This window comes from Pleuronectes platessa, chromosome 14 (genome assembly GCF_947347685.1).
Source record: "Pleuronectes platessa chromosome 14, fPlePla1.1, whole genome shotgun sequence".
Classification (NCBI taxonomy): Eukaryota; Metazoa; Chordata; class Actinopteri; order Pleuronectiformes; family Pleuronectidae; genus Pleuronectes; species Pleuronectes platessa.
In genome coordinates, this window is record NC_070639.1 from 11280514 (window position 1) to 11293491 (window position 12978).

Here is a 12978-nt window from a genome sequence, read left to right on the forward strand (position 1 = left end):
CAGCAAAGTCTCTGCTGTTGGAGAGCCGCCTACCAGTGCTTAAAGTATTAATATAATGGATTGACCTACTCTCGCAGAGGTCAGCCGAGGTGGAACATATACTGTACAAACCACTAGAGAGAATAGCTACCACCTTTCTCTTGTTATGTCCTGTACTTGGTACTTATTGGTAATTGGTTTCTGGCACTTAAGTCCACTTCTAATCCGATTCTGTGATGTATCTGAGGACAAACACCATCTCTGCGGGGCTGGTGGTGTCAGTTTCAGGTTACAAACGACTCTCGGTCCTTCCAGGATCCGTCCCCAGGACGCAGGGCTTAGAGCCACGGGAAGGAGCGCCTCACGGAACAATTGCATTAAAGTGATATGCTCGCTGGCTGCCCTGTTGTCATAGCGCTGACGGTGAATCCTGACACGGTGGGGTCTGGCTGGCTGGTCCGACGAGGGCAGCTACTAGGCCTGGCTGAAAGGAGGAATGGGATTGTGCTGGAGGGTTTGAAAAGGGTAAAGTCTCGGGTCAGGGGGTGATAGGTTAGCAGCGTGAGGCAAGGGGACAATGGGCCCGGCGGGAGCGATGCAGAGAAAGGGATCCCAGCAGCTGGGGGAGGGTGTGGGGGCTGTTCATGGGAAGTAACCCCCAGATTAGCTGGAGAGTCTCGTCTGCTGTCTTCACGTCTCTGTGCTTCATTATGACTCTATTGTGTGCGTGTGTGGGTGTGTGTGTGTGTGTGTTCACATGCTTATGCACCGTGCAACAGGGCAACAAGTAGGGAAATGAAGGACGGTCTCCAGCCCTGTGTTGTTTGCCATCACAGCAGCTTGAGTGTGAGAACATCTGATGTGTGGAGATTCTTGACCGTGTGAGATGGACACAAAAGAGTCCGAGACATCAAATTGTTATCTTTTTGCTTCATTTGCATGCAGGATATCCATGCTTGTATTCAGTCTGTGCAGCACAAGATAAAACAAATACATTTCCCTCCATGAGGATTCAGGCTGTCAGATCACTCAAGTAGCATTAGAAGAAACACAGTGGTCCTTGTGTCGTAACAACAAAATCACAGTTTCGTGCTCGGGACAGAATATAGCCGACTTTCATGCAAACATTTAATGCAAGCTATTGATGCAATTCTAAGGAGAAGTGCAAGAGAAATAATATCCAACACTAGACAAACACACCTGTATCCTGTGCCTCCTCTTTCGTATTAACCTGATCTCATTGGCTCACACTAGCGCTTGGCTAGATTATTTGTTTAACCATGATTTGATTGGCTGGTGCCTCCGCTGCCAAATGAAAAGTTGAGCTCAGTGGCTGTAAGTAGCGCGAGCAACGCAACAGGACCCCAATGTAGTTCAACAACGTAGCCTGGACCTACAGTCATTAAGTGTTCCAAAACATGGCCATGCTTATGTGCCAATGCTAACAGTGCTCGGTCACTGATGTATGTGAATAGAAAACTTTTTGCTAATGTATCTTTGACATATTGGCTCAAAACGTCAACTGCCCCCAAGTGGCCGGAATCTTTTTTGCTGTTGCACCTTTAAGAATCGACACCGTAAACAATGAGTGTACGTTTATCGTCACATTTGGTAATATCAGAGGCTGCATTGTTGCTAAGTGCTTGCCTGTTTATAGAATGGACCTTTTTCCATTAAGAGAAACTGCTGCTGCTGTGTCATCCCCCGGGGAGAAAATTGTTTTCAACCCACATTTTTTCATCTATTCCAGCGTATTTGGGTATTTTCATTATTCTTATCACAATAGACAAGAAGTTATTATGTAGCATTATTCTAACTGGATAATGGAGATATAATGGAGGTATTTGTTTGCAGTTCCTCCTGGCTCCCGGTTCGCTGGCTCCATAATGTAACTCGGCGAGCAGACCACAAAGACGGCAAAGACTCTCTTGGACCTGAGGCATCATTAAAACATTTAATACACAGTGAATTAAAAACAAACAATTATGCAAAGACCTATACTTTCCTGTAAAATGGTAAAAGTTCTCGGCCTTAATAAAGGGTCGTGGGGAACGGCTATTATGAACGACTCCTCTTACCCTCCCTCCCTCCGTCTGTATCACTCTTTCACTCGTTTCCAAGTTTCTCTTTCTGTTTCCTGGCTTCGTTAAGCTCTATTGACTCCAAACTGAAATTATGAAACTCTTTAGGTTTTGATATTGCAATGGGGTTTTCTGTCCGGCCAAGCCATGGTGGCTGTTTCCAAGGCCCCATATAAGCATGGGAGCCAGGATAATATGAAGCATCTGTGTCTCCCACTCTCCCCGCAACAGGCTCATAGGCCAAAACCGCAGTGGCTGCGAAGGTGCCAGAGAGTCAGGCAAGTGAGGTCACTTTTAAAGGAAAAAAACATGGCTGCCAGGCATCCGCGAGCGAGCGTCGCTTCGTTTTCCAGGCCCAACACAATAGTAACACAAACATGCAATTAGTGAAGTGCTGAGTCAGATACCCAGGGCATTGTTTGGTCAAACACTCATAATTACAGTAAAGACAAAAAGAAATCAACATGGAACTTATACAGTAGAAGAAATGTCCAGTCATTAAGAATGTCTCTATTAGAATAAAGGATGAAGGAGTTTGGTTTAGTGCTTGGATTTTGAGGTTGGATGTTTGCAGGTTATAATTATGAGGTCTTGGGTTCATAAAATCCAAAAATTGAATATCGGAACTGATAAACTCTCAGTTGGATGAATGGTGAAATACTCTAACAAAGGTAATTTAGGCGAGTAACTTCAATTCCTGTGGTGAGGAAAGCATTAAAACTATCTTATAATTATAATACATTTTTTCAGTCACAGATTGCAGGATATATTGGATTTCCAGACTTTATGGGGAAAAAGAGGTAATTTGCCCTTTATGCTTTCCCACAGAGGTTGGCTGTTGACAAGAGGAAATATTTTTTCGGGTTGTCTGTCCATTCGGCCAATTTCTCCTGAACATGATATCTCCGAAAGGTTTTCAGGTCTTTTTTTTTCTTCTTTTTCAAATTCAGCACAAACATTCAGTTCGACCCAAGGCTGAAATGTTCAGATGTTGGCAGACGAAGGTCAAGGTCGTTCTGAAGGACCGAACTCAGGAATGAATCCACCAATTCTAACATGAAGGGCAATATTTCACATAACTCTGGAAGAGAAGGAGATATTGTGACCTTCAAGTTGACTGGTTGGTGGAGTCAAGCTACCAGGCGGAGACCCTTGCTTCTTTTCTCGTGTAATAGTTAACCAGCCATTTGGGGGGATGGACATTTTTCACAATTTTGACATTCGATACCACCGGGTTTGGAACTTAGTCCGAATCCAAATTACTCATTTAAGGTCAATTATAAAGTTTGAAAAGTCTTTATTTCACCATAAAGGGATTAAATGCCTTTAAACCTTTTACCCTCAATTTGAATTTCCTGATTCTTCTGAATTTATAGTGGTTTGACCGAGCCAGAAGGAACTACAGGCCTCATTATAATTCAGCCCATTGTGGTTGTCTTTCTCACAGTCACATGTCTTACTAAAGTGAATGATAGACAGTTGCCATGTTTATTTTCCATTGCAGACTGAAGAATCCCTTTTTCTTACGAATGCAGAGTCTGTAGAGTAGATTGTTTCATCATATGGCAAAATAAGTTTAACTTATAGGGTAAATTTGGGGCATACATTTTATGGAGTGTTATAATAAATCATATGTTGAATTGTTCAGTAAAAGTCACAGAGAAGTTGTGTTATTTTTGTTCTGCTGTTGACCTACAGGGGGGCGGGGGGGGGGGGGGGGGGGGGGAAATGGGTCAGCGAACAAGCGTATGGATCTGAATAATGGGTTTTGAGGTGAGTGCAGTGCTTTTGTAAACCAATCGATGACTTGGACTCATCACGTCAAACATGATGGCAGACATACAGGACAGATTGACCTATAGAGGGCCTGCCTGTGAATCTAGGTCAGTAATTCCACCACAGTTCATTGGAATGATGTTGACTGCAACAGAGTGCCAAAGAGGAATCAACACAAATCTCATAGTCTCTGGATTCCCAGTTTAAAAACAAATGGAAGCTTTTTAGACAAGAGCGGCCAAATATTTGGGGATATTTTGACGGTTGGTTTGGTTTATTGTTTTGCTCTTTAACAGACCTTGTCCTTCACAATCAGTCATAGCTCCACACAGCCTTTGGAGTTGATCTTGAGCTCTCTCAGTCTGTCGTCAGTGTTTTTAAGTGGGCGCTGGGGCCCAGGACACAGACTGCACTCCCTGAGAAATCCTTCCACCAGTGTGAGCGGAGCAGGGTGCAGGTCCTCACGGGTGACTGAACACTGAGGAGCTCCCAGGGCTCCCAGTCTCTCACGGCATAAAAGGCTGACCCACAACGAATCCCCCTCCCCACTCCATTTGTATGAGCTTCATCATCATTCAGATTGTGTCCTCAAGTAGGGGAGTGGCGCTGTCTCGCACTGTGGCTGAGCACGCCGCACTCAGGGCCTCACCTCCGACGTTCACATGATTATTCCCACTGCCACTCAGCCTGACACTGCACTGGTGACAGCAGCATGGTGATGTCTCATCACTAGTCTGGTCAGTCTTCTGCTCTGAATGGGCCTTTCTTCATTCATTCATCACTGCTTTACATAACATGTTGTCAATCGATTTCAATTAAAGCTTCACTGATCAACACAGTTTGTTAAATGATGATATGACATGAAATGAACTTATCAGAGGGACAAATACACAAATACACAGCTTTAATCTTTTTCATGTGTTATTTTTTATTGTTTTGGTTTTACAGACCCTCTCAGCTCGGCTTCAGCAAAAAGCTCCAATAAACATAAAGTAGACGACAGCAGACAGAAGTTATTGACTCGCTGTGGAAGAGAGTTGGAGCAGATTAAATTCTGGACCAAAATTAAAACCGAATTCTCGATGGATGCCAACGTTAGACTACTAAGCGTGCAACATCGTCGATATTATTATTATTAGCCATTCATATCATCTTATTAGTGATGGGTATCACATCATTAAATGATATAACTACCATTGATAAAGTTAAGTATGTGTTGTTATGTAGTGGTATCACTCGACTTGACGACTCCCATCCTAAAGGAAACACGATGATCATTGATTTGATCGTTGGATCCCTTGAACCAACCCGTTCATTCATGGTTCACAATTACTGGGTCATTCATTAGCTGAATGAATACCAATTAACGTCAAATGATATTCATACAGTTGTACTGTGCTGCATGGCCGTCATAACCTTTATGTCAGATCCATTTGCCATTAGCTATATTTTTGATATTGCTGATTGAACTAAAATCAAATGTATTAAACTAATGGGCTTCATTCTTCCTGTTATGACTTGTTGCTGCTCCAGAAGGCAAAGAGCAAAGCTTTTTTTCTCTCCAATCAGCTTTATAAGCTTTTGTCTCAGTTGACTTTCCAGGCATGTGTCTGATTGAAGCAGAGGTCAAGAAGAAGAATATGAACGTTTCACAATCACTGATAAAAACGATCATCATTATTTTCCTTTAGAGACAGATCATGAACATCTTTCCACAGCTGTTTGCACTGATTTGACATTTTGACGACACTTTCTCACTAAACTTTTCTCAGAAAGCTGAGAAGACTCAATAAAAACATACACCTATGACTTCATATTTATCTCTCTCTCGGTTTCGGATTATTGTCCCAAAGAGATGAAAAAACGATTGCAAGGCATCATTAAAATGTGTAGTAGAATCGCTGGCACGTCACTGACTCACACAAGAAGAGATCTTTGAGGAAGGACCAGTCTGTCTTGTCGGATTCATGCCATCCACTGTCCAAAGAGTTTATGTTGCTTCCCTCTGGCCCAGAATCTCTTGGCCTAAATGCAGGACGCATAGATTTAAAAGCTCATTTGTCCCTGCTGTCATTGGCCTTCTAAAGGAGACTTACTGACTTTTTTTTGTTTTATATTTTTTTTAATAACATTGTACTCTGTTTTGTCATGCACTGATTGCTGGCTGTGCAACAAATTGTCCTTTGGGGACTGATAAAGATTTCTCGACCTCGCTGCGGGGGTGTAGTTACTTTGCAAACCAGTATTCCCTTTGTTGTTGAACCTATTTTGAGGGCATTGTTTAAGCTGTTTTTATGCAGTCTGAATACAATTCCTGTTAATTCCTCAATTTTTCTGTTTCTCTTTTAAGTTTTATGGGAGTGGGGCTTCACATTAGCTCTCGCAATGGCCTCCCAGAGGCTGAAATCCTCTCTGCAGTAAACTCAAACATCTTGTTGTCCACACTCTTAAAGGTCTGCAGATGGAACATCACGTTGTTTTTGACTGTGGCATAATCGGTAAGTTTGAGCTGCTTTAGTGTGATTTGCATTCAGTCGTCTTTTTGAGCTTCACTCAAGCTCTTTAGTGTAATTAATGCAGCGAACACAAGGTCGGCCACCTCCAAAACAGCTGTATGTCTCTTATAAAGTGTTCAAAGAACCATAACGTCTATATACGGGCTCCGTCCCCCCACACTTTACAAGGATGATGTCAGTTCTCCTGGCGTTTTACAGGGCGAACGCTGAAAAAGCTTTCAGATTAGTGCGGCACTTGTTGTTGTGGGATCCCCGCTAAGTTCACTTCCCTGACCCCCGAGGCTCCCCCTCCCCTGCTGATCCCTCTCCTCTCTGAGGTCTGGTATCCGTGAGAAGCCCCCTCTCCAGCAGAACTCTCCCCTCACCGCTGAAAGGCCCCTCTCTCATTAGCATGCCCCTGGGGCTCCTCAGCCGGCTGTTGCCAAACAAACACAGGCCAAGATTTTTCCTCCTCATCTCCCTCTCAGTGTCTGTTCCTCTGGTCGTCTCTCACCGTCCATCTTCCCCTTGTCTCTGTTAGTTTTGACAGGTCGTGTCCCACCGCCTCATCCTCCCCTTTGTGTTGGTTGCATTCTCCTATTTCTCCCTTCTTTATCAGCTCCTTGACCCGTCTTAAATTACATTTCACTTTTCCACCCCTTTCCGCTTCTCCTCCATTTTCGCATCGTGTTTCCTCTGGTGTTTATATCCGCCCAGAGGACGCTCGTTCTCCCCGTTTAGGAAATGTTGCTCTGCTTTTCCTTTCCTGTCGCCCTTTTTTTATGTGAGTTCAGAGCCACCAGATGGAGGAAGGACAGCGGTCAAAGTTTGCTAATGTATGCTGCAGGAGCAGAGGGCATACGTTGCCAATCAGGAGATGAAGGAACACACACACACACACACACACACACACACCCACACACATGAATTAGAAAAAGGTGATTGTGCAGCAAAGAGTGGTTTTCACCCACAACTAAAGTAGGGGCCCCCTACGCTCCCCTCACTGATATAACAAGCCTGCTCTCACCAGGCTGCTTTCTTCAGGGGTTACTATTCATTGTAATACAAGCGAGGGAGCTCAGTGTTCCGGACATGTACAATGATTGTTACGTCAATAACAGGACAAATTCATTTGACTCTCAATGAATCCCCCAAACCAATCATGAGATTCCTAATAGCCACACTATTTACCTGTGAAACTGGATTTTAATGATGGACATTATAGAAGTGTTGTCCTATCATTGGGATTATTTGCAATGCTTTTAATTCTTATCAGTACACCAGTGACACCAGTAGTGAATTCCATGCAAATAAGCTCTAGAGAACCTCTTCCGCATCTTGGAGAGGAACTGTGATGTACAGTGGAGCGGTGAACGAGACGGAAACGCAAATGTGGAGGAGTGAGAGAGGGAGAGAGGAAGAGAGAGCAGAGAGGGAGAGAGAGAGAGCTGAGAGAGCTGAGAGAGGAGAGAGTACAGAGGGACAGAGAGGAAGAGAGAATTTGCTGCAAGGAAGCATTTTTGCTGGATGGGAGAAAACCAACCATGGAAACTCCATCAGAGGAAAACCAGGAGCAGGGTCCGGACAAAAGAGGTACCAACGAGCACTGACAAAGAGCCAGTGCAGATCTTTTCACCGCTGTGTTTACTGGGGCTTTGACCTACTCCAGGCTGCTTGGTTTCACTCAGCACAATAGTTGGGTAGATTTCTTTCTCAGTAGGGGCTTCTTTTTTTTTCAAACGTCAAAGCAGCCTCCTTGTGTCAGTGTTTGCGTTCACGAAACTTGAACATGTATCTCAAATTATATTTTATTAGCAAATCGTGCATCGCTGTCTCTGTAAACCTGCTGCTGATGTCATGTGTGGAGTGTGTTTTTGCTTTGTGCTTGTTTTATGATCTAATTAGTGGAAGTCACACACTGCTGCAGGGGGTGAGGCTGTTTTGTGTGTGTGTGTGTGTGTGTGTGTGTGTGTGTGTGTGTGTGTGTGTGTGTGTGTGTTGCCGCTGGTCATCATCTCACGAGTGTCACTTCTAAGGACATTGAGCCTGTTGCAGGATCCGCGGCAGATCAATCAAAGCTCAGGGTGCGTTTGAGTTGTTCCTTCGGGGTGGACAGATGATGGATGAGGCGAATGAGGGGCTGGCAAGGACGAAGATAAATGGATCAGCTGTTCCCAGTCTCACAAACAGAAAGTCATGAGGGCTGCAAACACTGAAGCGACAGTGTCATTAACTTACTCATCCCCGCCTACTTGTAGAAATCAGCAGGGAGACATTGATTTTTCTTTTTGCTCTTTAGTTTGTACATGTAATCTAATAATGCCAGACCAATAGTAGTAAAAGCCTGTCATGTCTAATCCGTCAGAACCGCTCATCACACCCAGAGGCAGAGTTACCGACAGATAAGAAAGAAATATAAATTTGACAGAGATATAAAAGCAGCGATTCCTCACATTTGAGCAGCTGGAAACAACAATTGTCTCTCGACAAATTTTGGCATTACAATTCTCAAAATCCATCTATTTACCTGAAACTTTCTTTACCATCACCTCATTGTAGCTTTATTATTTTAATGTGTGGTCATGCTTAGATTTGTGTGAGTGTTTTTATTCTTTATTCTTTTATGACTGTTATTATTTTTGTTTTTCATTGAGTGCTAATTGTATGAAGTTATTATTATTTATCATCCATTTCTCATCTTTTTCATCTGGGTTTTCTAACTTTACTTATCAACTAAAAGTTCCACCACAATGCCGACTCCAGCTTTCTATGTCTTTACTAAACACCTCCAACATTCTCATTATTTCCCGTACCTGCCAATGCCAGCTTTTAATTGCTGTGTCTTCTTCTTTTTCTATATTTGCTTGGCATTTTCTGGCTCTATGAAAGAGCAGACAGTAGAAGTCTGACAGGAAATGAGGCCAGAGGGAGATGGGGTCGAAGGACACGGCACAAAGGTCCCCGGCCCGACCTGACTTAGGCCAGCCATGTTGTAATTACGTGGTTGGCGCCTCAAACCCTCAGACCACGTTGGCGCCTTAATCTGTCCTTTTATGAAGAGCTGTACCTTCACTTATAAACCGCGGGCCAGGTCGGGAATGTTGATGGAGAGATTTTGACATTGGCCTGTTAGTGGAGAGATTTGAATGTTCCTCCAAATGCGCATAGAATATTGACCATTATGTCCATCATTGCCTCTTATTGTCTGTGAATACATTAATCATCATCCCACACTTCTCTCAGCCTCATTCGCACAGAGCAATTAGCTGAGACAGAGTAAGTTTCCGATGTTGGATAAGTAAACAGCAAGACCACTCTCGACAAATTTGCAGGCTCAGATCTCCCCCGTCCCTTGGGAGCGGCCATTACAGCCATTATGGCGTTTTAAAAAGTTTTGTTCCTCTCGAAGTGGAGAGTGTGGAAAATGAGCCTGTTTCTCATAAATAGTGTTTTGGCAGTTCGCCCCCAACGGAGCAGCAAACAACAACACTTAAGCATTAGCTGTAAACAGACACATCTGTTTGCAATGAGGTTGGATGTGAGATTAAACCTAAATGCCAGTTTCAATGGAGCTGGAAGCCAGTTTGTTGTTCAGGGCTCATGGATTAGATGGAAGAGTCTCAAATTGCGCGTGTCCATGTGTGTTTATTTGTGCGCTTGGGATTTTCTTTGTATATGAAATGTAAACCCTTACTATACATCCTTGCATGTGGTTTTTCTTTTGTTTGGGTGTCTGCGAGCTGGCTTGTGTCTGGTGTGCAAATAAAACTATATTATAATTCTAGAAATCTTTTCTTCTCTGCAGTAAAAGGAGGATTTAGACATGTGTTTTTTTACTTCCCACTGACGGCCCTGCAGTTGTTGGAAGATTTCAGCTTTGTGGTGATGACGTTCCATGTTCACTACCATATTTTCATTATTGGATAGGCCACGTGCATTTCCAATAATGCAAGAATCCTGTGTACTCTAGCGTTCATTGGCGCTGATCTATCTTACTGCACAAGATGGATCCTCTGGAGTGACGCTCTGATTGGTGGTTAGAGTTTGGACATCATATAAATGTGAAGTTGGCCCCGACAGTATGCCGGCACATGTGGGTGTTTGGTACTCTGTGTGGGGACTGGAGCCACGGAGCCCTCAATGATTGGGCGCCTAAATTACCCGAAATCAAAGTGTCCTGGTGGCTTGTGGGCTAGTATTTTAAACGTGGGCAAATCAGCAGGTTCACATCTCCATCATTGTAGATCAGAGCCAAGCAGATAAAAACCTGTGTCTACTACAGGAGTATTTGACCCGGGAGTGAATGCCGATTGAATCCATTCCCAATGCAGACAAGAGTCGGATGTTAGCGGCTGTTTGTTTTTTTGACCAGTGGAAAAAGGGGTTTTGTGTCTGTCTGCCCGTCGGTATCCCCGTGAACCTGCGACTCCTGTTCGTCTCGCTGAGCCATCTGATTCACACATTGGCTGACTTGAGATGCTTCGAATAACAGGATCCTCCCGGAGTGTGAAGTGGCTGCTCGGGCTGCATTGTGGCCAAGCTGTGTGCGGTGCTGGAGGGGCACACAGGATGGAGCTCAGCGGTGGGCTTGTCCTGGGCCTCCAGCCTTTGGGCCGGAAGAGCAGGGCCGTGGTTCACTGCCGTTCTCAATGGCCCCTGAGAGTCCAGTGTGATGGACAGTCCCGGGCTGCAGACACTGGCTCTTTGTGTCAGAGTTTCTTGGACTCTTTCTTGGTCTCTTTTTTTTTTCTATCTCCCTCAAACACTGTCACACAAACAGACACACTCTTTCTCACACAAGCAGCTTTTTCTTCCTCGCTCCTCGTGATCCTGAAGTCTAGCCTTTGCTGCAAGGCTTGACATTGTCATTGCAAACAGTCACTAATTTGTCTGTGTTTCTCTCTTTCAAGACCTTTTTCATTCTGTCTCTCCGCCCCTCATTCATGCACAGGAGCAATGAAATGACGAATGCAGAGTCTAGGGGCGGCTGGAGGTCTAACCAGGTCTATTAGGCAGGGAGCATGTGAAAGTCATCAGAGGGAAAAAGCGTGATTTTCATTTACAGTGCTCTGCTCCGAACCAGCCGGCAAGATCCCTTTAGTTACAGGCTTCTTGTTGTTGTTTAGAGTCACCGGCTCCTTCTGTTATTGCCTGTGGAGGAGGAAGATTTGAGCTGAAGTTTACACTGCAATATCCTGTACTCCTGCACTAATCCCACGCAGTGCACAGTGAATACAGTCTTCATTTTGCTGCCTGGTAGACTGTAATGATACTGGTTGTTGATCATGTAGACAAAACAAGTCTACATGATCTTACAAGATGTAACATTTAACATGTAACCCACCAGTCTAAATGCAGAATTGAACATGCTCTTTGAACCAGATTTAGTTTGACATTTGGAGAAACTTCAGAGCGCTCGTAGCCTGATTATTAATATAGAAAGTTGACTCTGTACTTTTTGGGGCTCGTAACAATACACATGAGAAGTGTGACACCGTTAAGATGAACGGTTCTCGAGATGTACGAGCTACCGACAGACGGAGAGAGATTTCTAGAATTATTAGATGGATGCAAAGAAATACGATGGTGTGAAGAACTCATTCTGAATTATAGGCCTACACCCTTCTTCAAACCCAGCAGAGTGACTGGTAAGAACACGTGAAACTTCCCACTGATCCTAGGGTTACTTCATAATCCCACCTCTGCTTTGAATCCATCCACTGAAGAAGTCTTATTTGACTGCCGTCCCCGTGGTGCCTTGTGCAGCACCGGTTGAAGTTGGTGTTGAGCTTTGATGTTGTCTCTGTCTCCCCTGATGTCTAATGCCGAGGCTAAAGCTTGCACAGAGGCCCTTTTGTGAACAGAGCCGTATTCCTGAGGTCACTAATAGTTGAACCACGGCAGCGAGTCTGTCCGCGTGCCAGTGTTGTTTCAGTCAGCCAGAACAGAGTTATACTAACCTGCCAACATGTTGAGTCCAGCTGTGAAAATACGACCTCGGATTTATTGTGTTATTAGGCATAACACCCGGTAAGTGACACGAGAGAGAGGGAGGTGGCAAACCAACACATTCAACCTGGATGGATGGACGGCCTGTAAAGCAAGTCTCTCCAATGGAATGGATACTAATCAAGCTGCTTGTGGGTCCGTCTCGTAATGTCTTTAATTTGATTTTACATACACTAGTATAGTGTTTGTTCTAAACATGCCTGTTTGGCCTGCAGTGATGCTGGTTGCAGCTTTTCTTCCTCGAATTTAAGAATCGGTTGTCATTTCTGTTGTTGTGTACACCCTGTTTCCCTGATCAACAATGCCACATACGTTGACGAGTCCTAGCCTCCGCTGCTACAGAACGCTGGTCGCCTGTTTATTAGATACAATATTAAGCATGGAACCCGTTAATAGGTTTTCTTTGGTAGTATTTCCTCACTCTTATCGAGGGTTAAGGAGAGAGGATGTCACACCATGCTAAGCCCTATGAGACAAATTGTGATTTGTGAATATGGTCAATAGTAAAAGAAATTGGGCCCGTCACCACCTAAGCTCAACTCTGCCATCCAAAGAAAAGTAATTATCTGTTCTGGTGTGTGCTGCATCGTTAGTATGTCTCTGGTTACGTTGAAGTGTCAAACTAATACCTTTCTAGC

At 44.1% G+C, this 12978-nt stretch overlaps 1 protein-coding gene across 3 annotated transcripts in view; it reads left to right on the forward strand.

Moving 5' to 3' along the window:
• The window catches only part of gpm6bb (glycoprotein M6Bb), a 34098-nt gene that overhangs the window by 8558 nt on the left and 12562 nt on the right, over positions 1–12978 (forward strand). The window contains exon 1 of one of the 3 annotated variants that reach the window (XM_053439720.1): positions 7726–7924. The exons of 1 other annotated variant lie outside the window; for it this stretch is intronic. In XM_053439720.1, coding sequence (XP_053295695.1) covers positions 7876–7924 — 49 coding nt within the window. In that variant the 5' untranslated portion in view covers positions 7726–7875. Of the gene's footprint in view, positions 1–7725; positions 7925–12978 lie in introns of those variants that run through there. One more of the 3 variants, XM_053439721.1, reaches the window with a different exon arrangement.